The sequence below is a fragment of the Microcaecilia unicolor genome, chromosome 3 (genome assembly GCF_901765095.1).
Source record: "Microcaecilia unicolor chromosome 3, aMicUni1.1, whole genome shotgun sequence".
In the NCBI taxonomy this organism is placed as follows: Eukaryota; Metazoa; Chordata; class Amphibia; order Gymnophiona; family Siphonopidae; genus Microcaecilia; species Microcaecilia unicolor.
In genome coordinates this window covers 364,572,148-364,598,195 of record NC_044033.1, presented here as the reverse complement: position 1 = coordinate 364,598,195, position 26,048 = coordinate 364,572,148, and the positions used below count along the sequence as shown (strand labels likewise).

At 44.5% G+C, this 26,048-nt stretch overlaps 1 protein-coding gene across 1 annotated transcript in view; it reads left to right on the top strand.

Annotated features, from left to right (window-relative positions):
- Positions 1–26,048, top strand: part of MAN1A1 (mannosidase alpha class 1A member 1) — a 309,444-nt gene that overhangs the window by 269,662 nt on the left and 13,734 nt on the right. Inside the window, exons 9-11 of the mRNA XM_030198560.1 lie at positions 12,481–12,700; positions 13,756–13,928; positions 21,382–21,497. Coding sequence (XP_030054420.1) covers positions 12,481–12,700; positions 13,756–13,928; positions 21,382–21,497 — 509 coding nt within the window. The remainder of the gene's footprint in view (positions 1–12,480; positions 12,701–13,755; positions 13,929–21,381; positions 21,498–26,048) is intronic.

Genomic DNA, 26,048 nt, shown 5'->3' with positions numbered 1-26,048 from the left:
AAAGTTATGCATAAAGGGCTTGATTCTATATATGGTGCCTGAAAAATCTGCGCACAAAAAATTTATGCCTAGGCGTATACTATAAAGTACGCCTAAATTTTATAGAATAGACTTAAATTTCTTTGAGGTATATAGAATATGCCAAGTGGCTCGCCATGCAACTAAATTTTGGTTGCAACCATTTAGGCCACGTTTTACTTGGTGTAAATCCTGACACGTAAATTAGGTGCAGATCAGGTGTCTTCTATAATAATGCGCATATATTTTAGAAACGACCACGCCCTGCCCATAGCCATGCCCCCTTTTCAACTATGCGACTTAGAATTTAGGCGCACCATATTATAGAATACACTTAGCGAGTTATGCGTGTAAATCTCTATTCCATATAGTGCCGATTGCTTGTTAACATCCAATTAACAGCACTGATTTGCTAGTTAACCAATTAAGTTATGTGCATTGTTGTAGAATACGCTTCAGTTTCCAAGCAGATTTTCAGGTGCCATATATGGTTTCCGGAGAAAAGCTTTTAAATGAACATTTAATGCTCATAGAAGTTGGTGGTTCAATAGGTAAAATAGCAGTTACCATATTTTTCTCAACTCCGTCAAATTCAGAAAGTAATATGCAAACACTGGGCTGTACTTTCTTTACATCTAGGTTTTGAGAAGGTTCCCAGATTTGCATATACCAGGATTTGAGGGAGTTCATAATAAGGAGATTGAAGATCAAAGGACACGTCGTTTCATCTGCGACCCCTGTGTGTGTTGCAAATTTGTGATGGTCATGGATTCTGTCATTATTCCTAATACTGGAAAGCTATTTAAATTGTTGGATCATACTGATCATACATCTAAACAAGTTATATATGGTATTTTATTTTATTTTTATTTATTTATTTATTTATTGGCATTTATATCCCACATTTTCCCAAGTAAGTTCAGGTGGCTTAAGTCATGAGTTCTTATAATACGCTAATGAATATAAGAGGAAAGAAGAATAAATTTGCACAAGGTGATGGAAATTGACAAGATCAAAACATTATGAGCTCATCAAGTACAAATATCTTGCTGAGATATTAAATAAATGATCAATTTAAATCTAAAGATTTATAAAGTGAGGAGAGAGAGACCCTATATCTGGAAAAACCAGAGTTATAAAGAGCAATTGATTAGTCTGCATCTTGCTGTAAGAGGAACTTTTTGAAAAGGAGCATTTTTAATATTTTTCGGAAGCTTAAGTAATTGAAGACATATCTAATGTGCACTGGAACTATGTTCCCAAAGTTAACCAATCATACTTAATACCTACCCTTGTGAGTAGTTATGTCTCATGACAGGGAAGCATGTAACTACAGAAATAGAGTTAGTACTCAGTTAAGACCATAGGGTCCATCAAAATGTATCAATAAGACAGCTATGATTAAGTCGAGATCTAAATTTGAAGATCTCTTCAGTATCTGAGATCAAGCTATCCTTGACTTGTATTCGGTTACCTAGCCATTTATTAGACTGAATATCACCGCTAACCTGTTAGGTCACTGCTCTGCCCCCGGCTCGACTGATAGCCGGTTAGCGGGAATATTCAACAGCACTGTTCAGTTAAGTGCTTCTGAATTAGAGAGCTGCACGGCTTCCGTCCCCGCGGGAATCCCGCGGAACCCGCGGGATTCCCGCGGGGACGGAGGCAGTTCCTGCGGGGTTCCCACGGGGATGGAAGCAGTTCTGCGGGATTCCCGCGGGGACGGAGGCAGTTCCTGCGGGGTTCCCGCGGGGATGGAACCAGTTCTGTGGGCTTCCCGTGGAAGTGTAAGCTGCACCTGCACCAGCCTCTCATCTACCGAATACCAATTTATTTGAGTGCTGTCTCCTCCTCCTCTTCTTCCTTGCTTTAACAGCATAAATGTGGAAAGTCTTCCATTAAGGAGGTGGTAGAGTCACAAATGATGACGGAATTCAAAAAGGCGTGGGATGAACACAGAGGATCTCTAATTAGAAAATGGAAGTTATATAAAAGCTAACCTTAAATGGCTGCATGTGTGTGGATATGTCAAGTGACACTTAGATGGCGACTCTGGCTGTGATGAACTAGAGCTGATACCTGACAGACTTGTATGTTCTGTGTCTCATACATGGCAATCTGGTGTAGGATGGGCTGGAAAGGGCTTAGACAGCAACTTCAGTGGCTGGAACATGAGGACAGTGCTGGACAGACTTTTACGGTCTGTGTCCCACAAATGAGAACATGAATAGGCTGGAGTGGGCTTTGATGGCAACTCCAGCAGTTGGAACATAAGGATGGGGCCAGATAGACTCCTGTGGTCTTTGTTCCAGAAACACGAAAGAAAGACCATAATCAAGTATATAATATCACACTCGTTGATTTAATGATGAATTGATCATGAGTGTGACTATTGGGCAGAGTGGATGGACCGTTCAGGTCTATTTGCTGTCACTTACTATGTTACTATTAATCCTCTTTGCTCCCAGGCTGGTGCACAGACCTCAGCTCTGACACAGGCACGAGAATCAGATGTCACCTGACCTACTGGCGCGTGCATGTGGCGGCCTCTCAGCACACACTGCCAGTGAATCAGAGACAAATCTTACATGTGGGCACCAGAGTGTTCCAAGTTCCAACTTCCATTCCTTCCTTGCCTACAGTGCTGTGGCTCAAATCCAGAAAGGGAGCTGACTGGAACTTTCTTTTATGTACTATTAAATTCTTACGGGGATGGGTTAAATTCTTACGGGGATGGGTGGGGATGGGTTAAATTCTTGCGGGGACGGGTGGGGACGGGTTGGGATGGTTTAAATTTTTGCGGGGATGGGTGGGGATGGGTAAGATTCCAGCGGGGATGGGTGGGGACGGGTAAGATTCCAGCAGGGACGGGCGGGGATGGGTAGGATTTCTGTCCCCGTGCAACTCTCTATTCTGAATATCCCCGCTTAGCCTCAATCAAGGTATTTAAACAGCCAGGAGCCTCTTCTGGCCGTTTAAATCACTTTGAATATCTACTCCTAAATCAATGTTATTCATTTTGTTTTTGCATTGTCCAAACTGTGCATGTTGCTTTTACAGGGAGAGAGAAAGCACCTGCAGAAAAAGCAGGTGCAAATCTCTGGGTATTTTTCCCTTCTACAGTTTTCAAAGTGATATTTGTGTATATACTTTCTCTTTAAGAATTGTTCGAAAGTCTGCTAGTTAAAGTATACAGTGACTTTGCAAGTACCGGCAGTTTTGAAAATTCTCTCTCATATTAAAACTGTGTTCTTGAATAAACAGATAAATCTCTGCAGTCTGATATTGTGACTTACCATCAGCTACTCACTAGCCATCTTAGTATCTTTCTTGCTGAGGGCATCCTAAATGTTCTGGTTCTTATTAACTAGTATATTCTGAATGATGCTGCTTTCCTGGTTAATAGAATCTTTGACCTTTAACTAAAAGAGCAAAGAAATCAATGTTAACAGTTAAAACAAAAGCAGATGGTTAAGTGTAAAAAGCCTTGCAAATGTAATCTAAATATATATGTTAAATGAAAATAATGATAGCAGCTTCCAATACTTGAGTACATGCAGCTTGTTATAAAGATATGTATGTGGCTATTTTCCTGTTCCTCAATGGTAAGATGGTCACTGCTGCTTTTATTTTGTGATACTGTAGTGGGAAAGAACAAAAAAGATTTGATCGTGTGGTATAAAATCAGATTTTGGGGGCCTTTTGAGTAAGACATGTAATCAAATCAAAATAATAAAAATAAGATCTCAGTACTAGAACTTGAATCATACCAGTACACCACAATACCAAAATGTTCTATATTCTAAGTGCTTCACACTGTCATGGAAAACAGAAAATCACAGATGCAAAAGACCATACAGCCTATCCAGTCTGATGTCCCCCAGGTCCCACTCTTTTGTGCAGAAGAACTACTTCCACCCACTTGCTGTATTGCAGGGCCAGTCCTCGGGGCACACCCAGCTAGTCAGGTTTTCAGGATATCCACAACGACTATGCCTAAGATAGGTCTGCATGCACTACCTTCTTGGTAATCTATCTCATACATATTTGTTGTGGATATCCTGAAAATCTGCCGGGCTGGGTATGCCTCAAGGACTGGATTGAGAAGCACTGCTATTCTACTCTTTGGTTTTTAAGGGTTTGCAGCCTAATTGTTATGGCCTTGTTTTGGTTTTTTGTTTTTTTTTGCATTAAATCTTAACTGTTTATTAAGGTGTGTTACTGTTTTTACTGCACCTATACTTAGCGCGTGCACTAACCATGTCGGTGCCTATATGGATATTGCAGGTACGTTCATGGTTAACACGTGTTAAAAACGTTACCGCGCCTATAACGCTGCTTAGCAAACAGGGCCCTAAGTTTGGAAAGCTGATCAGTTATTAACTTTTTTTTTGATAGGTGAAAGGTGTAGGTACTACCTCTATCTTCCATCTAAACTTCTGAAATTTTGCAAAATACTTGATGTGTGATTTCTTTGTATATGAATACATCAGACTTATTTGGCAACTTTAACAATGACCAGTCTTCACCCTAAACTTCCTCCATGATTGACATTAATACTGAACTTCTAATATTGGCTAATTGTTGAAGGAGAACATCATGCAGCACGCTATCAGAAAAACTCATATATTTAAAAAAAAAAGTGTACTAGTCATGCTTTCGTCTTTGCTGCCCCATTTTACTGGAATTCTCTTCTGCTTATTATCCGTACTGAATTATTTAAAAATTTCAAGTCTGCAATAAAACCTTAGCTTTTCAAACAAGCCTTCGGCATTACCAAACTTGGTGTAGCAGGAACTATTTTAATCTCATAGGAAAACCAATTTCTTACCCTATACCTTTCCCCTCGCCTTACCTTTTTCTTATATAATCTCTCATCCTGCCCTCTCTCTGCTTTATTGTCTTGATTGGTTTGGCTGTTTTGATGGGCCTGTATTGCCTCTTTCCTGTCTTACATTGTAGTTTCTTTCTTGCTGTTAAGTATTGTTTTAGATTGTACACTGCTCAGATATAGCAGATAGCTTGGGCGTATAGCAAGCATAAATAATTATAAAGTACAATTCCATATCATCAAGCTGATCAATCCATAGACTGGTGGGTTGTGTCCATCTACCAGCAGGTGGAGATAGAGAGCAAACTTTTGCCTCCCTATATGTGGTCATGTGCTGCCGGAAACTCCTCAGTATGTTCTCTATCTCAGCAGGTGGTGGTCACACACAGCAACAGCTCTGGCTAGGCCTCCAAGCCTAATTCTTAGGTTTTGTTGAGTGCCTGGGGTTGAGGGCTCTTTTGAGCAAGTGCAAACCTGGTGGTGCCAGGTCCCTCCTTTTCTCCCCCCTCCCGCTGGCTCCGTTAAAAAAAAAAAAAAAAATTTGAACGTCCTTAAAGGCGTTTATTTCGACGTTTATTTAAACGTTTATTGCAGCTACTCACTGGGACACCAGGTCGTTACAGCTCGGAGCGGCAAGCAGGTAAGTTTTACCTTTTTATAGCGGGCAGGGGGTTCCCCGATTCTTCTCCTCGTGGCATATGGCGTCGGAGGGCGAGGGCGCAAAGAGTCGCTCCCCGGATCGCTTGAGCGCTTCTAGAGGGGATGCGGGGGTCTTAAAGCCTGATTCGCCCTTGTTGGGTGACAGTTTCGTGACCGATGAATGTCCCGGTCCTTCCTCCGGCGTGGCGGTTTTTCCCGCCATAAACGCCCATCCCCCGCTCCTCGCCTCCGCCATCTTGGCCGGCCACGCGGCTCGGACGGCTTCTTCTTGGGCCGCCCTTGAGGTTGGAGACATTAATGCCATGAACGCCCTTAATTTGGGCGACGGCACAAAAGCGGCTAAAGTTAAGCGCCGTTCTTCCCGCGCGGCTCCTTCGCGGAGTGTCGCGCCGGACGCCATTTTGTATGCGCAGCATGTCTCTCCCCCGCTCTTGCGAGCGCCGGTTGAGGGTGCGTCTAGGGCTGTAGCCCAGGTTGCGGAAGTGCACAGTCTGGGGGGTTTCTCCCCCGAGTTTGTTTTGCTGCTACATCAGGCCTTCCTTATGCAAAACGCTGCCCCTGCTCCCTCGTCTGGTAAAGAGGTTGAGGTTCCCAGAGGTAAACGCCCTCGGGTTGATTCCCAGGCCTTGGAGGACTTTGTCTCCTCCGATGTAGATGAGGGCAGCGTATCTGAGTTCTCCCAACGGTCCTTTGCGGATTCCTTGGAGGAGACGGATCCCCGCTCGGATGGAGCGGATGACCCCTCTGCAGCGCGGCTTTTTAGCTCAGAGGATTTGCCCAACCTGTTGATACAGGCCATGGACACTTTGAAGATTTCCTCTCCGGAGGACGTCTCTCCCTCAGCCCCTGTTGGCTCTGCCATTATGCTGGGGACGAAGCGCCCACCTAGAACCTTCCACGTGCATGATGCCATGCACACCTTAATTTCGGCTCAATGGGATGTCCCTGAAGCGAGCCTTAAAGTGGCTAGGGCTATGTCCCGCCTCTATCCTTTGACTGAAAGTGAACGTGAGGCCTATCTGTGGCCTACCGTGGATTCTTTAATCACTGTGGTGACTAAGAAAACGGCGTTGCCGGTGGAAGGTGGCACGGCCCTAAAGGACGCCCAACACAGAAGATTGGAGGCGGCCTTAAGGTCGTCCTTTGAGGCGGCTGCTTTAAGTTTGCAGGCCTCAGTTTGCGGCTCCTATGTGGCCAGGGCGTGCCTGACTATGGTGCAGCGGGCTTCCCCCTCGGATCATTCCTTGAGGGCTGATTGGCCGGCCCTGGAATCGGGCTTAGCCTATTTGGCAGACTTGCTGTATGATGTCTTGAGGGCCTCAGCTAAAGGCATGGCTCAGACAATCTCTGCGCGGCGGTGGCTTTGGCTGAAACATTGGTCTGCTGACCACGCCTCTAAATCCCGCCTGGCTAGATTGCCTTTTAAAGGCAAGCTGCTCTTTGGGTCGAGCTGGACAAAATCGTGACCGATCTCGGCACGTCTAAGGGCAAGAAGTTACCAGAGGTCAGGGCTCGGGCTAGTACTCGTCCCGGTACCTCCAGAGGACGGTTTCAGGAAGCCCGTCGGTACCGCCCGGGCAGGTCGGGTTCCTCTGCCCCCTCTTCCTTTAAGAGGAATTTCTCCCCCAAGCAGCATTCCTTTCGCAGAGACCGCCGTCCCGGAGGTGCTCCCTCCGGTCCTCCCCCAGGGTCTCGTACCCAATGACGGGGCCTTGGTCCACGCCCCAGTGCAGATTGGAGGACGGCTGTCCTCGTTTCTGGGCGAGTGGACCACAATAACTTCAGACGCTTGGGTGCTGGAAGTCATCAGAGACGGCTACAAGCTAGAGTTCTGCCGACCCTTAAGAGACGGGTTTGTACTCTCTCCCTGCAAGTCTCCGGTCAAAGCTGTGGCAGTGCAGCAGACTTTGGACAATCTGATCCGCCTGGGTGCGGTCGTTCCGGTGCCAGAAAGTCAGCTTGGCAAGGGGCGTTACTCCATTTACTTTGTGGTACCAAAGAAAGGAGGTTCTGTCCGGCCTATCCTCGACCTCAAAGGGGTCAATCGGGCCTTGAAAGTGCGGCACTTTCGCATGGAGACTCTCCGCTCTGTTATAGCGGCAGTGAAGGCAGGGGAGTACCTGGCATCCTTGGACATCAAGGAAGCGTACTTGCATATTCCCATCTGGCCTCCTCATCAACGCTTTCTGCGTTTTGCAGTCCTGGGCCGACACTTCCAGTTCAGAGCCCTCCCGTTCGGGTTGGCTACTGCTCCGCGGACCTTTTCCAAAGTAATGGTGGTCATCGCGGCCTTCCTGCGAAAGGAAGGAGTACAAGTCCATCCTTATCTGGACGACTGGTTGATCCGAGCCCCCTCTTATGCAGAGTGCGGCAAAGCTGTGGACCGGGTAGTTGCTCTTTTGAGCTCCCTGGGATGGATCATCAACTGGGAGAAAAGCCAGCTGCGCCCGACTCAGTCCCTGGAGTATCTGGGAGTTCGATTCGACACCCAAGTGGGCAGAGTGTTCCTGCCAGACAATCGGATTGTCAAACTTCAGGCTCAGGTGGACCAGTTCCTAGTAGCCTCTCCCCTTCGGGCTTGGGACTATGTGCAGCTGTTTGGCTCTATGACGGCCACGATGGAAGTTGTGCCCTGGGCCAGGGCTCATATGAGACCACTTCAACACTCTTTGCTGCAGCGCTGGACTCCGATGTCGGAGGATTATGCTGTGCGCCTTCCCTTGGACCCAGCAGTGCGCAAGGCGCTGAGCTGGTGGATGCAGACAGACAAGTTGTCTGCGGGAATGCCTCTGGTGACCCTGGAGTGGATTGTCGTCACGACGGACGCCTCTTTGTCGGGCTGGGGAGCCCACTGCTTGGGAAGGACAGCGCAGGGACTCTGGTCTCCTGCAGAGGCAAAGTGGTCTATCAACCTCCTGGAACTCAGAGCCATTCGGTTGGCGCTTTTGGAGTTCATCCCAGTACTGGTGTTGAAGCCGGTACGGGTCCTGTCGGACAATGCCACGGCTGTGGCCTATGTCAACCGCCAGGGAGGTACCAAGAGCGCTCCTCTAGCCAAGGAGGCTATGAATCTATGCCAGTGGGCAGAAGCGAACCTGGAGCAGCTGTCAGCGGCCCACATTGCCGGAGTCATGAATGTCAAGGCGGACTTTCTCAGTCGCCATACCTTGGAGCCCTTTAGAGTGGCAGCTATCTGCTCAGGCGTTCTTGGACATCACGAAGCGCTGGGGCCAGCCGAGCCTAGATCTGATGGCGTCATCGGCCAATTGCCAAGTGCCGCGCTTTTTCAGCAGAGGACGGGACCCTCGATCCCTGGGAGTAGATGCTCTTCTCCAACAGTGGCCGACTCAAGAGCTTCTCTATGTGTTCCCGCCCTGGCCCATGTTGGGCAGGGTGCTAGACCGGGTGGCAAAGCATCCCGGCAGGGTAATCCTGGTGGGTCCGGATTGGCCCAGACGTCCCTGGTATGCGGACTTGATCAGGCTCTCAGTCGACGATCCTCTGCGGCTGCCAGTGGAGCAGGGCCTGCTACATCAGGGTCCCGTGGTGATGGAGGATCCCTCCCCCTTTGGTCTTACGGCCTGGCTATTGAGCGGCAGCGTCTGAGAAAGAAGGGCTTCTCAGACAAGGTCATCGCCACTATGCTGAGAGCGAGGAAGCGCTCTACTTCTACTGCTTACGCCAGGGTGTGGCGTATATTTGCAGCGTGGTGTGAAGCAGGCTCACTTTCTCCCTTCACTGCTCCAATTTCTTCAGTGTTGGCGTTCCTGCAAGAAGGTCTGGAGAAAGGCCTGTCGCTCAGTTCCCTTAAAGTCCAGGTAGCGGCTCTGGCTTGCTTCAGGGGCCGCCTGAAGGGTGCTTCCCTGGCTTCGCAGCCAGATGTGGTGCGCTTTCTCAAGGGAGTTAATCACCTGCGCCCTCCTCTGCACTCAGTGGTGCCTGCGTTGGATCTCAACCTGGTGCTAAGAGCATTGCAGAAGCCGCCTTTTGAACCCTTGTCGAGGGCATCTCTGAAAGACCTGACGTTGAAAGCAGTCTTTTTGGTGGCTATCACTTCAGCCAGAAGAGTTTCCGAGCTCCAGGCGCTCTCATGTCGAGAGCCCTTTCTGCAGTTCACTGAGGCAGGAGTGACTATTCGCACAGTGCCTTCCTTCCTGCCCAAGATTGTTTCTCGCTTCCATGTGAATCAGCAGCTCTGTCTCCCTTCCTTTCGTAGGGAGGACTACCCAGAGGAGTACTCTGCTCTTAAATATCTGGATGTGAGACGAGTCATCATCAGATACTTGGAAGTGACCAATGAGTTCCGGAAATCGGATCATCTGTTTGTCCTGTTTGCAGGTCCTCGTAAGGGTCTGCAGGCTGCTAAGCCTACAGTGGCAAGATGGGTCAAGGAAGCCATTGCAGCGGCTTATGTGGCCGCGGGGAAGGTGCCGCCTATCCAGCTGAAGGCTCACTCCACTAGAGCTCAGGCGGCCTCGATGGCAGAGGCCGGGTCCGTCTCCTTTGAAGAGATATGCAAGGCGGCAACTTGGGCTTCGGCTCATACTTTTTCCAAGCATTACCGCTTGACTGTGGCTGCACGGGCGGAGGCCCGGTTTGGAGCTTCAGTGTTGAGGTCAGGGATTTCAATGTCCCGCCCTGGGTGAGTACTGCTTCGGTACATCCCACCAGTCTATGGATTGATCAGCTTGATGATATGGAAGGTAAAATTATGTATCATACCTGATAATTTTCTTTCCATTAATCATAGCTGATCAATCCATAGCCCCTCCCAGATATCTGTACTGTTTTTATTCTGGTTGCATTTCAGGTTCAAGTTTAGTCTTCAGTTACTTCAGAAAGACTTCGTGTTCAAGTTTTTTTCACTTGGATTCTTCAAGAGTTGAGACGAGTTTGTGTTACAGTGAGCTGCTGCATTCCTCTCCCCTCCGTTTTACGGGGCTGGATTGAGATTTAAATTCTGCCGGCACTCCCTCCCGCTTCGTGCGGCTGTAGGGCAGCTTTGTACCCCTCCCGCTTCGGCAGTGTTAGGGTCAGTCAGCTCCTCCCGCGGTTGCGGTTGCAGGATAAGCCAGATCCCCCCGCATCGGCGGGTGTGATGTCCCTCCCCCGCTCCGCGGGGATGAGCTGGACGGATTCCCCTCCCCCACTTGTGTGGGGATGAGCTGGGTTAATTCCCCTCCCCCGTTTAGGCGGTGGTGAGCTGGGCAGAGTGTCCCTTCGTGGGTGTAATTCTCTAAGTGCTGAGTCCTGCGGATGGAGCTTTGATATCGACATACTGAGGAGTTTCCGGCAGCACATGACCACATATAGGGAGGCAAAGTTTGCTCTCTATCTCCACCTGCTGGTAGATGGACACAACCCACCAGTCTATGGATTGATCAGCTATGATTAATGGAAAGAAAATTATCAGGTATGATACATAATTTTACCTTGCTCCTAGGTGGTGGTATGTCTCCCCCTGCAAAACTGTGGACTGGTCTATGGACTGTAATAGTCCATTCTGTCTCAATCCTAGCAGTAGTAGGAATGTTTAATTTACTGTATTGCATTACAATACAATTTTAAATATTCACTCAGTTATTTGAAATTTTAAACAAATCTGAGTTTTTCTTCATGCCCTAAAAAGAAAATTATATAGTTTGTGCAATTAGTTGGCTATCAAATTTTCTTTAAAGTATTAAAGAATACTAATTAACTCAACATTTTTGTCTCAAAGTATTAGGAATGCTGTTTGATAATTCAGTACCAAGCCCCTAATATGTATTGTAATGACTTAACTCAATAGCCAGGAGCTCTGTTTTTACAGCAGCAAAAGTATTTTGTTTCTGTTTTTCTTTTTCTTTTTTTTAACATTACTGCAAAGGTGAAAAAAAGTGCACGTTCTTAATAAGAATTTTTAGTGTGACTTACCCAGGTGAATCATGCAGTGTGGGGGAATATAAGGGGAGAAAGTGACCAAGTAAATGTCCAGGATGGGGGAGTATAGGGACAAAATGCTTGAAGAGTATTTGTGATGTGTGGAAAGTTGGGGTAAGTGAATGAGAGTTACTGGGGAAAGTGCAGGGAAAGATTGATGGAATCCAAAGTGACAATGGAGGATGAGAGAAATGGATGGGATGCAGGAGGGTAGACAGAATGAGTGAAGGGTTTTGAGGTAAAGAATGAGGAGAAAGGGAATCAGGGTGGTATAGGATATGAGTAGCAATTAGAGATGGCGATTGTGATGTAGAGTGCAAATAGGAATTGGAGATGTCAATTGGGGAGAGAGTAAGGTGATTAGAAGGGCATTGGAGTATGAGGGTATTTCTGCTAGGGGTCAGTTTTGGTCCTGGAGCTGGAAGAGAAAGGAGCTTCTGCTAGATCCCAGGGACCCCCCCCCCCCCCCCCCAACAAGGCTGTGGTGATAAGGATAGGGATGGTGGGTGGAGGTTGGGAAGGGTTAATGTTTGCTGGAGGGGATTGGATCCTATTAGTGACGGGATGAGATGTGTTGGGGGCTTTATTGTTGCTAGGAGGGTCTAGGGAAGGAAGACGATGCGTTGCAGGTAGAGCAGTGGAAGGCCAGCAGGGGTATGTTGTTTTGTTTTGTTTTTTTTATAATCCACATGATTTCCCTTGTAAGATGGGGAATCTGCTTCAGTATATTAGGCCCGTACAAACCACTCTTGCTCTCCATCCCTACCATACCCCTGGCAATGTACACATAGTGAGCATCCCCATGTATAACTAGCCCACTTTTTAAAATAGCTTTCACATATAGAGGCCAGTCTACACATCTAAACACTGCTATTAACACTTGAGGATGATTCCAAAATAACCACCTATATTAGTATTAAACTTGGAGAGATAATTATTGGATTAAACTTACTGTAGGAGGAGATACTTGCTTTTTTTTTTTAGTACAACATTTTTTTTACATGTCATCCATATATGTGATTCTTTAATGTTTCAAATTATTATTTCTGCAGTCTATCAAGACGCATTTGATCAGAAAATCTAGTGGAGGTCTAACGTACATTGCTGAATGGAAAGGTGGTCTGCTGGAGCACAAGATGGGCCATCTGACCTGCTTTGCTGGTGGCATGTTTGTACTTGGAGCAGATGGTGCGCCATCTGATATGACTGGACTTCACATTGAACTTGGTGCAGAGATTGCGCGGACATGTCATGAATCTTATGATCGCACGAGTAAGTATCATAAATTATCTGTAATTCTTCTCTTTTTCAACTGTTTGCAGGGTTTGATGACGGGGGATTGTATTTTTACTTATGTTTTGTACAGTGGCTAGCAAAACACCAGTGTTGCACAAGAAAACAGAAACGCTCTTTAAAATAACTCAGAAAAAAACTGGTTATTTGCATATGCATTTCTTTTTATAAAACAAGCACAAAGATACCAAAAAAACATAACAAACCTCCACTGGTTACATATTTACTCATTTAAGACAGTCTGCCTTTTAGCACAAGGGAAAGGACTAGTATTAAATTGTGTAAAACAGATCGACATTTGACAGGCCCACCGAGGGGGGGAGGACAGGGGTGGACAAAATTCCCCGTGCCCAGGCCTCCAAGGGGGGCCCGACACCAGGGTCTCTCTCCTCCTGTTCCCAGGCCGCCAGCGCCGTAGTCCCCAGTCTCTACCTGCCTACCCTTAGCTCCGTCGACAGCCCCCTTCTGTCTTCTACTGGGCCCCCTGCATTTAAAAAAAAAATCTCTAATCGGCAGCACAGCGCCTCGCCTCTGTGTGAAAGCGGCAGATCGCCTCAGGCTTTCCTTCACTGTGTCCCGCCCTCGTCTGATGTAACTTCCTATTTCCGCAAGGGCAGGGCACAGTGAGGGAAGGCCCGAGGAGAGGCAATCTGCCGCTTTCACACAGACGTGAGGCGCTAGCGCTGCACTGCCGATTTAGAGATTTTTTTTTTTAATGCAGGGTGCCCAGTAGCAGACAGAAGGGGGCTGTCAACGGAGCTAAGGGTAGGCGGGTGGAGACTGGGGACTACAGTGCCGGCGGCCTGGGAGCAGGAGGCGACAGTAGTAGCGAATGGGGGGGCGGTGGTGGGGGCCCTAGGGGCGGCCTTGCCCCGTCTCTTGGCAGCCCTGACATTTGGTCAGTTTGAAAAAGGGGTTTCTTTGGTGATTAAAGTTTTAATGTCCCATACTGTGAGTATAGTATGATAAGTTATAAAATATAGATACTGTGCAAAAATCAAGCAAACATTTAATTTACATTTTATTTATTTTAGCTATGAAATTGGGACCAGAAGCTTTCAGGTTTGATGGTGGTGTTGAAGCCATTGCTACAAGACAAAATGAGAAATACTATATTTTGCGACCTGAAGTTATTGAGACCTATATGTATATGTGGCGGTTCACACATGACACAAAATACCGACAGTGGGGCTGGGAAGCTGTAGAGGTATGTAGATTTTCCTTTCTTTTTAACTACTTGGGCAGTATTATTTTTCAGCATTCTGTTCTCTGCAGATATGTTGGACATTCATAGTAACATAGTAGCTGACAGAAGATCTGCATGGTACATCGTCTGCCCAATATGATAAACTCATAGCATATGATATAATATACCATACGTATTCTTATTCTTGATCTGTCCTTGCCATTTTCAGGGCACAGACTGTAGAAGTCAGCCCAGCATTAGTCTTCCCAATTACTGGAGTTACCATCTAAGCAGTGTTGTTTAATTTTGATTCCATTCTCATTCCATAAAGGAGTCATTTGTGTTTATCCCATGCGTTTGTGCCCATCTCCTGCAGGAGTGCATTCCAGGCATTCACCACCGTGTCCGTGAAAAAGTACTTCCTGACATTACTCTTAAGTCAATCCCCCTGCAACTTCAATTCATGTCCTCTAGTTCTACTGCTTCCTCTTCTCTGGAAAAGATTTGTTTGCATATTAATACACCGCACCCTCATCATACGTGCACTGTTATAACACAAATTCATTTACAGCATAGTAGCAAATATGGCTCCTGGAACTTTTGTACCTTTTGCTTGATTATACTGTACATGCCTAGTTTGACTCCCAGAACCTTTGTACCTTTTATGTGATTACACTGTACAAGCCTAGTATGGTTCGCAAAACTTTTATACCTTTTGCTTGGTTGATGCCCGGTCCCAGCTGATGGCTCTTGAAAATGGCAAGCGGTTTGCTGAATCACAAATCATATGGTTGAAGCACCCTTCTGGCTCACATGGTCAACGCATATCGTTCCAGCGCACATGGTTGATGCACCCTTCTGGTTTAAGTGTGATTCCAACTTGTTACTCTTGAAAATGGCAAACGATTCATTTAAGCGCAAATCGTATACATTAGAATAGAAACTAAGAGCAATACAGCACATTGATAATGGTGAAACACTAGCAAACGTCTCCAGACACATATGTTTCAGAATCAACTTTGTGTGGATGATTGAAAAATCGACCAGAGACCACAAAATAAACTAAGAAAGTGGTCTCAAATGCAAATGTGCATGGTTAGCATAGGATGGCAAAGTTAGGGTTGAATATTTGCCCAAAAGGATAACCTCCAGGATCCAACCATTATACCAAGGTATCATTTCCATATTGAATGAGAATGGAGCAACTTTAAGATTAAAGACTTTTCACAGTGCCCATCGCTAGCTACTAAATATTTGAATTAACTGCCCGGGGGGGGGGGGGGGGGGGGGGGGGGTGGGTTGCTGGTGGGCAGCATTTCTGTAAAAAAGTTGACACCTGGGTATTGTTTGATAGTTTTCCTTTTCATTGTTTTGTCATTTTCTCAGTGTCAATAAAAAGGCCAGACCATCACATAAAACACCACATCAAGGAATCCTCACACAAACAGCAAACTTAACATTAACTACATATTACACACACATTTACCTGAGCTGATAGGACTTATATCTATTCAGAGGCATGCTGATCATCAAATGCCTCTAAGAATAGCAGTGTCTTTAGCTCTCGCCTAATTTGATCCAAGGCCTTCAAAGACCTTGCATACGTATGCAATTCATTCTAAAATTTAGGCCCCCAAACTTAAGACTTGAAATATTCATCAAGCTTGATAACCTGAAAAGATGGCTCTTCTTAAAGGTCTGCGCTAGAAGATCGCAAATCTCTTGGTATGTATGCAACGTAGAGGAAATAAGTGGAGAAACCAAATTATTTCTCACTTTGAAAACTAATAAAAAGTGATCATTTTGTTTAATAGGGAGTCAGTGCAAGCCCAGAAGTAACATAGTAACATAGTAGATGACGGCAGAAAAAGACCTGCACGGTCCATCCAGTCTGCCCAACAAGATAACTCATATTTGCTGCTTTTTGTGTATACCCTACTTTGATTTGTACCTGTGCTCTTCAGGGCACATCTGCCCAGCACTATCCCCGCCTCCCAACCACCTGCCCCTCCTCCCAACCACCAGCTCTGGCACAGACCGTACAAGTCTGTTCAGCACTATCCCCGCCTCCCAACCACCAGTCCCGCTGCCCACCACCGGCTCTGGCACAGACCGTACAAGTCTGTCCAGCACTATCCCTGCCTCCCAACCACCAGCCCCCGCCTCCCGATCTGACTATTACAGTAATCGAAGCATGGAATAACTGTAGTCTGAATAATTAAATGGAAATTCAAGAAGGTAAGAAGGTCACACAGCCAATCTTAGCCTGTAAAATACTTGCTTAATCACTTTCTGAACATGCAAACAACATTCAAATAGTAAGTAACTTAAAAGTATCATCAAAGGAGCTGCTGACCTCCACCAAAAATTGAATGTCATATGCATACAGTTTATAAGTAAGCTGAAAACTATTCAGGAGTCTATACAGAGGTAACAAAAAGATGTTAAACAGCATAGCAGAAAGAGTTAAACCCTGCGGAATGCCTGATAAACAGTCTAATTCGGTTGAGCATTTAGAATTGACAGAAACAAAATATTTCCTGCCAACTAAAAAAGATTTAAATCAATTAAAGTCTAAGCCATTCATCCCAATGGATCAAACTCTGTTGATCTATTCTGTTGATCAATACGGTATGATAAACTGTATCAAAGGCTGCAGATATGTCCAATCTTACCAGCAGATAGTGTTTACCTTTATCAAAACCCTCCTGAACGGTATATAAAATAGAAATTAGCAATGTTTCAGTATTATGCAAAGGCCTAAAACCAAAGTGGTTCATATCCAAAACATTGTACCTCTCCACAACGTCAAGGGTTGGACATAAACCAGGTTTGCAATAAGTTTCCCTAGGAAAGGGAGCAATGAGACAGGCTATAATTAAGGGCCACATCTGGTTAAGTGATGGGTTCTTTAACAAAGGCCTAACAACAGATCTCTTCAAAGCATCAAGCATAAAAGCTTCAGAAAATGACAAATTGATAATATCCCTAAATACCTCACTAATTTGATGCTTCAAAGACTTAAGGATCAAAGGATGACATATATTTAAATGGCAGTAATTCACTTTTGAGAAAGCCTGTAACACTTGGTCAGTACGTATAGACTGAAAACAGGATCATTGGTCATCAAGAATCAGAGGGTGCTTTAATTCAGCTGGCAATGATTGGTTCTCAACTTGTTGAGTAATGTTAGTCATTTTGTCTGCAAATCCCTGAGCACAATCTTGACTAGACAAAAAGGAATGTGTCACTTTACTGTCCATGCTAGAATCAGCCATTAAGCGCCGAACAGTAGAAAACAATTGTTAGGTGCTGGAAGGAACTGACTCAATAGCGGAATTAAGATACTCCCTTTTTGCCAACAAACATGCACTTTTATATGCCTGCAATTCTAAGTTAAAGGCCATTAAGGTAATTCTAGATTGACAGTGTCATGAAATGCCTAGCCACTCGCCTGGGCACTTGCACTAGCACCCTCCACCCACCGACTGGATCCCAACCACCTCTGGGCGAGTCTCCCGCTCTCAAGTTATCCCCAGTGATTTCTAGGTTACTGGAGCCACACTCCCAGTAGCCCCACAGTTCCTAAAAAGCACTCAGACCTAACACACAAACCACCAGGATATTTGTCAGTCTAGCAAGCAGAGTCAATAAGGTTTATTGTCATAAAAAAATATTGAACAGTGAACTATAAAAACAGATGGAAAATAACAGGCAAAGAACAAGTAACTGAATAAGGATCAATTATAAAACTATCTAAACATTTTATCACTACATGGGTAGTGCCTGGGAAGTACAGGAAATATAGCTGCTTACAGGTAACAGAATATTACAGCTCACAGGGTCTCAGTAAAGAGGTCTTTCTCTCTCTACTTCAAAACTGAGACCGAGGAAAAAGCCAGTATATCCTAGCTGAATTTGACCTCCTGTGCTAATCGGAGCCTAGAACAACATTTTTTAAAAGTAGCTGGCCATATCAATGCAGGTTAATTCCTCCCGGTGTTAAACTAAAGAAGGAACAGTCATTTCTCTGTAACAGCTTTAAACATAAAACATGCACCACCTGCAGGCCAAACTAGAGAATTACACGTCATGAAATATTCTTATAATTCACATGCTGGAAAACCTATTTCGCCACAGACAACCTCTCCAACTTCTCTCAAAACTCCTCAACTTCTACTTATGTAATCTCAGATCCAAAATGGCACTTGCTGGCTATGTGTTTGTTTATATATCTTTTAGGATATTCTTTTAGCACACTTATTCATATCAGATTTATAACTTACCATAATTATAGTGTTCTTGATAGATAGTGCTGGTTGAATAAAAGGCAGATACAGTAGACAAAATATGTATGTTGTACAAGGAACACAGAAAGCAAAATAGCATGTATAGAGCCACAAAGTGGCTTTTTTCTGAGGTTACCCTAGTGATGATGGTATTTATAACTATCCTAAAAAAGAATGTGAGTACACCACCATAATTTTGCTTTCTGTATATCTGTGAGGGAAGTGAGTAAATAGTTCCCCTTAAGAGCACTCCCTTACCAGGTCACCTTTAAGTAATATTAAACTGCTGAAACAGGAGGGTAGGGCTCAGACAGAGAGCAGGTTGAAGTTCCTACCTTCACAAACAGAACAGGGAGAGTGGGTTGTCTAACAATGATTCCAGACATAGACAGCAGTGTTTGAAGATGTATGTGCTTGGTACAGGAGGGGAAGGGGTGCTCCAGGAGAGTTCCTATTCTGTGACCACACTGTTTGAAGATGGGTCAAAGTGGGAGGTTATAGTGTACAAGTAAAGTACTGAAGCTGGGCTTCCTAGGAGCAGTTACTGTGAGTGTTAAGTGAGCTAATGAAGCTGGGTTTCAGGGAATCTGAAAGAGTAAAGTCCCTTTTGCGTGAAATAGCGTTCCATTTGAATCCTGCTTACATTTGCATACCAGATCTGTGCAAACAGACTTTTGGTAGTTTGATCCATTTTGACTATACACCCATTCTGTACCTGGACTAGCTTGCTACACATAATGTAACTTAGATCAGTTCCTTATCTCTTGCTTAACTATACAAAGAACTTGCCTTGATTTTAGCTAACCATCAAATTATCCCAACTTGACTCTGTACCACACATCTTGTTCCCATCATATATCTGCTCTTAGTTCCTCAGCTATATGGTAAGCCGTTACGTAGAAAATCTTTAGCATCATATCTGTGTTAGCTGAATGTTCTAATACATGCTTATTAGGTGTATCATTAGTATTATGCTAACATTGTATTATTTCTCTGGTATTTGAATTCCAGTGCTGTTAAATGTGTATATTTTTATACTGTTTCACGGTAGTTCTATTATTAGGTTTCGATTTACTGTTTTCAAGTTTACCTCATTTATTGTATTTGTTTATTCTTGGTTATTTTACTGTTATGCTGTTAACAAAATTGTATGTTTTTGTTAAACTGTATCTGCTGTACACCACCTTGGGTGAATCTCTTCATAAAGGTGGTTAATAAATTCCAATAAATAATAAATACTTTTTTTCTGGTTTACGTGGAGGGGCATAATCGAACGAAAACGTCTATCTCCATGGGCGTTTATCTCCGAGAACAGGTCCGTGAAGGGGCATACCGAACCGTATTTTGGGAAAAAATAGACGTCCATGTTTTATTCGACAATTTGTGAGCTGGGCGTTTTTGTTTTTCAGCGATAATGGAAAATGAAAGCGCCCAGCTCAAAAACGAATAAATCCAAGGCATTTGTTTGTGGGAGGGGCCAGGAGTCGTAGTGCACTGGTCCCCCTCACATGCCAGGACACCAACCGGGCACCCTAGGGGGCACTTTTACAAAAAAAAAAGGTAAAAGAGCTCCCAGGTGCATAGCACCCTTCCCTTGGGTGTTGAGCCCCCCAAATCCCCCTCAAAACCCACCACCCACAAGTCTACACCATTACTATAGCCCTAAGGGGTGAAGGGGGGCACCTACATGTGGGTACAGTGGGTTTGGTGGGCGGTGTGGAGGGTTCCCATTTACCAGCACAAGTGTAACAGGTGGGGGGGGATAGGCCTGGGTCTACCTGCCTGACGTCCACTGCACCCCCTAATAACTGCTCCAGTGACCTGCATACTGCTGCCAGGGAGGTGGGTATGACATTTGAGGGTGAAAATAAAAAGTTGTGAAACGGCATATTTTTGTGGTGGGAGGGGGTTTGTGACCACTGGAGGAGTCAGGGGAGGTCATCCCCGACTCCCTCCAGTGGTCATCTGGTCATTTAGGGCACTTTTTGGGGCCCTATTCGTGGAAAAACAGGGTCCAGGAAAAGTGCCCTAAATTCTCGCTAAAAAACGCATATTTTTTTTCCATTATCGGCGAAAGGCGCCTATCTCTGATCGGCCGATAACCACTCCCCAGTTCCGCCTTCACCACGCCTTTGACACGCCCCCATCAACTTTGTCCGCATCCGCGACGGAGTGCAGTTGAAAACGTCCAAATTCGGCTTTCGATTATACCGCTTTATTCGTTTTTGTGAGATAAGCGTCTATCTCCCGATTTGGGTCGCAATATAGGCGTTTTTCTTTTTCAATTATAAGCTGGACTATCTGCTGCCTGTATCTGTGAAGGCTCCGTGCCTGGCCCCCAGCCACACTACCACAATATCCTAAAGTGATGTCAGTCAGGCTTTGTTTCCAAAAGGATTTTCTTATTCTCTGTATCTGGAAATTTTTTGACTGATTTTAATAAAAGGTTTCCATCTATTTTTATGCCCAACTTGTAGGGAAAGAGGAAAGAGTTTTCACATATTATATACAGGTACTTATTTTGTACCTGGGGGAATGGAGGGTTAACTTGCCCAGAGTCACAAAAAGCTGCATTGGGATTCAAACCCAGTTCCCCTGGTTCTCAGGTCACTGCATTGACCATTAGGTGAGTCTTCTAGAACAGTGTTTCTCGTGTCAGTCCTGGAGTAACTTCTTGCCAGTCAGGTTTTCAGGATATCCACAATAAATATGCATGAAAAAGATTCATATAATGGAGGCAGTGTATACAAATCTTTCATGCATATTTAATTGTGAATATCCTGAAAACTTGACTGGCAAGGGGATACTTCTGGACCAACTTGGGAACACTGTTCTAGAAATCTTACCCAAAAAATGTACATTAAAATTAACCAGAATTCATATATGCTGTTAAGAGTCTGTTTTAAGATTGTTGCTACAGTACATAAATGATTTACATAACTGTGCTTCCCCCCCTCCCCCCAACACCATCATTTTGAAACACTTTTTGTTTTAGGTGGGATACCTTTTTTTTTAATTTCCTTTTTTTTTTTTCTTTTATTGCTTTCTGTGATTTCCCTGTGTATAATTTGAAATCATGCCCAAATATACAGACACAGCAGGACTTAATTTAGCAGGAGATTCTAATGTAATTGGTTCTAGCAGTTGATGCTTTTTCTGAAGCTTGTTTGTTCTTCTTCACTCAGGCCCTGGAGCAACATTGTAAACTGAATGGGGGGTATTCTGGAATTAGAGATGTTTATGCCAATCATCCAAGTCATGATGATGTACAGCAAAGTTTCTATCTCGCAGAGACGCTCAAGTAAGTAAAAGCACATAGATGGATGAGTTTAATTTATATAACAGTACTGCAAATATTCTTTACAGACATGTATCTTTCATTAGTACATTTGACATTTCTATAATGTAAAATATGGCTACAGTGGTATACAGCTACCCTCACTTAGCAAGAGAATTGTTTTTATGCTTAATTATGTTTCACAAACAATTCAACATGCAGTTGTGTATCATCAGTTTGTGCATGAGAAGGTCTTCCCCCCTCTCCCCTCCAACCTTCTATTCTGAGTTGAGAGATGGCATTTTTGTCTACTTTGTCACTCGGGCCAAGATGCACTAAAGACTCGTTAAAGCCCTTTCCTTACCGATTCCCTTAGCGAATCGGTAAGGAACAGGCATGTATCAAGGAATAGGAATGCAAATGAGCTGCTCGTTGTAGCTCACTTGCATTCTCTATTTCATCGTTAAACAGTCTTCCGGTCGAGCATGCACAGAGCAGCCAAGCGTTATGCTGGCTGCTCTGCGCATTCCAAGGACATCCTTTATGGACGTCCTTCACTATATATAAAAAAAGACAAGCTGTGCCTATGGACGTCCTCCCCCCCCCCCCCCCCCCCCCGAGATCGCCGCTGCTTCCCCCTGCATTGAAATGACAGCTTCCTGCAGCCCCAGCCTCCCTGCCATCCTCGGCAACCCTGATGCCCCGCCCCCCCTGAGGTAATCACCGCCTCCGCTCCCCGCCTCCACCTGCCCCCCTCAGTCTGCCACCGGGCCGGGCCCTCACAGCGCCTCTCACCTCCGTGTGAAGGCGCTGCAGCAAGCAACAGCTGATCGCTTCCCTTCAGACTTCCCTCCTTTCCTCCCTGGCCCGTCCTCGTCTTACATTACATTACGGCAGCGGCGGTGACGACCTCGGGGGGGGGGGGGGGCGGTGGGGCAGGGCCTCGGGGGTACATAGGGTGGCGGGGAGGCCGGGGCTGCGCGAAGCTGTCATTTCAATGCAGGGGGGAGCGGCGGCGATCTCGGGGGGGGGGGGGCGAAGGATGTCCATAAAGGACGTCCATAGGCACAGCTCGTCTTTTTTTTTATATATATATATAGTGAAGGATGTCCCTGATGAGCACTTTTTTCCCCGTTTATTATATATTTTTTGTAACATTTATAGACGTTTTTCAATCCTGCGCAACCCCAACGACAGGTACAGACCTCTCGTTAGATTTTCCAGCGTTAAGGCAATCGGAAAAGGTTAGTGCATCTCATTACAATAGGGTTTCTACACAATTTGCTCATCTGCATTACGTTTTCGTTAGCTGCTACCGTCGTCAGAAAAAGGCTCGGAGAAGCCTTTAGTGCATGCCAGGGTTTACTACTTGCTCATTAATGGCTCGTTAAGTTTAGTGCATCTGGCCCTCAGAACTGAATTCTAACAAGAAATTGCCTGAGTGATTTTTAGTAGCATTCTATTGATGTCATAACTGCTCAGCTTCACGCTATTTTGAATCAAAAGTCAGTGTTCTCGAGATATGTCTTAAAGAACTCCACTTTCAATATATCTTTTCCTCTATAAAGTTTTTGATTTTTTTTTTTACTTAATGCTGTTGAAGAATAACTGATAAACAGCAGTAATCACAGCTCTATTTACAAATAATGTTATAAATTAAATGAGAGAGACTGTGAGAGAGAATGCAAGTATCCAACAGAGAAGCAAAGAGGAAAAATATGATTATCCAATTCATTTTAATTCTTCCTAGTCAAGTTTAAACAAGGATAAGGAACCTCCAGTCCTTGAGGTCCACAAACCATTTGGTTGTTTGTAATATCCTTAATATGCATCAGATAGATTGCATTCATACTACCTCAGTTATTCAAATCTGTATCATGCATTTTCATTTGGGTTATCCTGATAATCTGACCTGCTTGCTATGCTTACATTTCCCAACCACTAGGTTTCCCAAACCTGTCTTACTGACTTGACAACCATCAAGCTTTCAGGATACCCATGATGAATATACAAGATAACTTTGCATATTATATTTGTTATATGTTATATTTGTAAGCCGCATTGAACCTGCTAATAAGTGGGAAAGCGCGGGGTATAAATGTTACAATACAATACAGAGAGTTTGAGGAATACTAATTAATTTCATGCATATTTATCATGGCTATCTTGAAAACCAGATCAGCAGTGGGGATACGTGAACAGATTTGGGAATCCTTGTCCTAGTCATGATGTACCTCTATCACCCATAGATACATTTTAAGTACTTAGTAGTTTTCCAAAATGTACTTAGATTTTCATCAGGGCTGTGGAATCGGAGTCGGTAAAAATGTACCGACTCCAACATAAAAAAATACAAAAAAATATGGAAAATGTATTGTTTTATACGTATATATACATATGTTTGTCCTGGATCTAAAGTTATATTTAAATACCAGTACTTTGTTTATTAAAAACTTGATATACTGCCTTCCAAATTCTTGAATCAAAGCAGTTTGCAATCAGTAGCATCCTGCGAGAAAAGGACTACAACAAGTTAAGACAGCTAGTGTCACAAAACAAACTTTCAGTAAAGAGAATTGGTGGTGGTGGTAGGGAGGGTTCTTGACCTGCAAGCTGGACTGTCCAAACAGCCAGGCCCTGCCTAACAAATTAAAAGCTAAATTGAAAAGGTATGTCTTTAAACGGGACTTAAACAGAACAAATGAACACCTTGATGTCCTAGGGACCAGATAGAAAAAGGCTAGATGATGAGTGGACTGTAATCTATAACAAAACACAGGAGGGAATAGAATCAAAGGGTACGGGTGGGCCAGAACAAAAAATTTTAAAGGCTAATATTAGTAGGAACTGGAGTCAGTCGGACAGTAGAAAAATGGAGGCATTGGAGTAGAAGATTTGATGTACTGATTCCACAGCCCTGTTTTCTATAAGGGGTTCAACTAATAAATCACAAGATGTCATAATTCTAATTGTTGACAAATGTTATCCCGCTGTAAGGATTAGGTAATCTTTGCTTTGTAATAGTATTACTAAGATGAATTAGCACTAGATTTTACAGTTTAGAATTTAGGATAAAACTAACAGTTATCAGAATTACTGTCTGCAAAAGAATCTGCATTGTAGGTCAATACCTAATATTCAGTGGTAAATCTTTCCATAATTTAGGTGCCTGAAAATTAAATGAGGAATCGAAAATATGTTTAAACCTAATCCCTTTAATAGATGGAAATATGATGAAACAATGATTCCATCCCCTATTTATTCCCTTAGGAGCAAGGGACCACTAATGACCTCGAGAAATATTTTCAAGTTAACCCTCACAATGTATTAAAAATTATAAAGGCAACCTTAAAAGAAAATCTCAACTGAACTGGTAACCAGTATAAATTGTAACATCAGAGGAGTCACTCTGTCAAATCTACAAGCTGCAAAAATCAATTTAGCAGTAGTGTTCTGAAGACATTTTTGCCAGTCGAGTGGCATGAAATAGCCAGGTGGAGACAGAGCTTGGGGTATAGTCAGCAGTCCATTTTTGGGGGGAACCCTGGGGTGGACTGGGGATGGGGGGTTACCCATTCCTCTCTGCACCCCCCCCCCCCCCAAACACACACACATATCAAATGTTATCTTTGTTGGTGCGGATGCCTAAGCTCTGCCAGCTGAAGAGCTCCATGACCTCAGCCTCCCCTGGTGTGAGGAAGTTGCTAGCGTGCTTTCCAGCCACCGATGCTCGCATTCTTCGTGCAGGCTCAGTTCATTTGCATGAACTTGAGCGTGCACAAGGAATGCTGGCTTTGGAGGCTGTAAAGCATGCTGACAACTTCCTCCCATTAGGGGAGGTTTAGGCCATGGAGCTCTTCAGCTAGCAGGTCTTGGGCTTCCCCACCAACAAAGGTAAAATTTTAATGGAGGGGAGAGCTTGGGGATCCTCACTAGCCATTCAGGCCTCCAAGGCCACAGAGGCAGAGGTGTATTTTGCAGTATCACAAAATTTCTGTTACTGATGATTACATTCTCCAAGGACAAGCAGGCCACTGTATACTCATAGCTGGGTGACATCATCTGATGGAGCCTGGTGCAGATGCTGACTAGCAGCATCCCACCACGCAAGCACGGGTGCCTTCCTGCCCGATGCGTGAGCTTGAGTTCCTCAGTCTTCTTTTTTTCTGTGAAACAGGGAGGACACATCTTCATTTCCTTGTCACAGTGCGTATATCTTTATCTTTCGCAGTGCCTTCCCATGTGGGTATTTTTTCTCTTAATTGAATTATTTTTTCATTTTTCTTTATCGTATTTTAATTCCCTCTAATTTTAATAGTTTTTTCTGCTCTTCAAGTTTTCCTATTTTTTTCTTTTTTTGCTAGTTGCTAGGCCTGTTTAGGCCAGAGCACCAACCTCAGTTTGAATGTGCCCCTTTTTCTGCTCTCAATTGAGCAATTGAATTTGGCTACGATTCTTTTCTCAGTGTCCCAGAAGACTCCCAGTGGATTCAAAAGATGCATCCAATGTAATATAGTGACTTCTGTTATGGTCCCACACTCTTGGTGCATCAGGTGCCTTAGGCCTGACAATGAG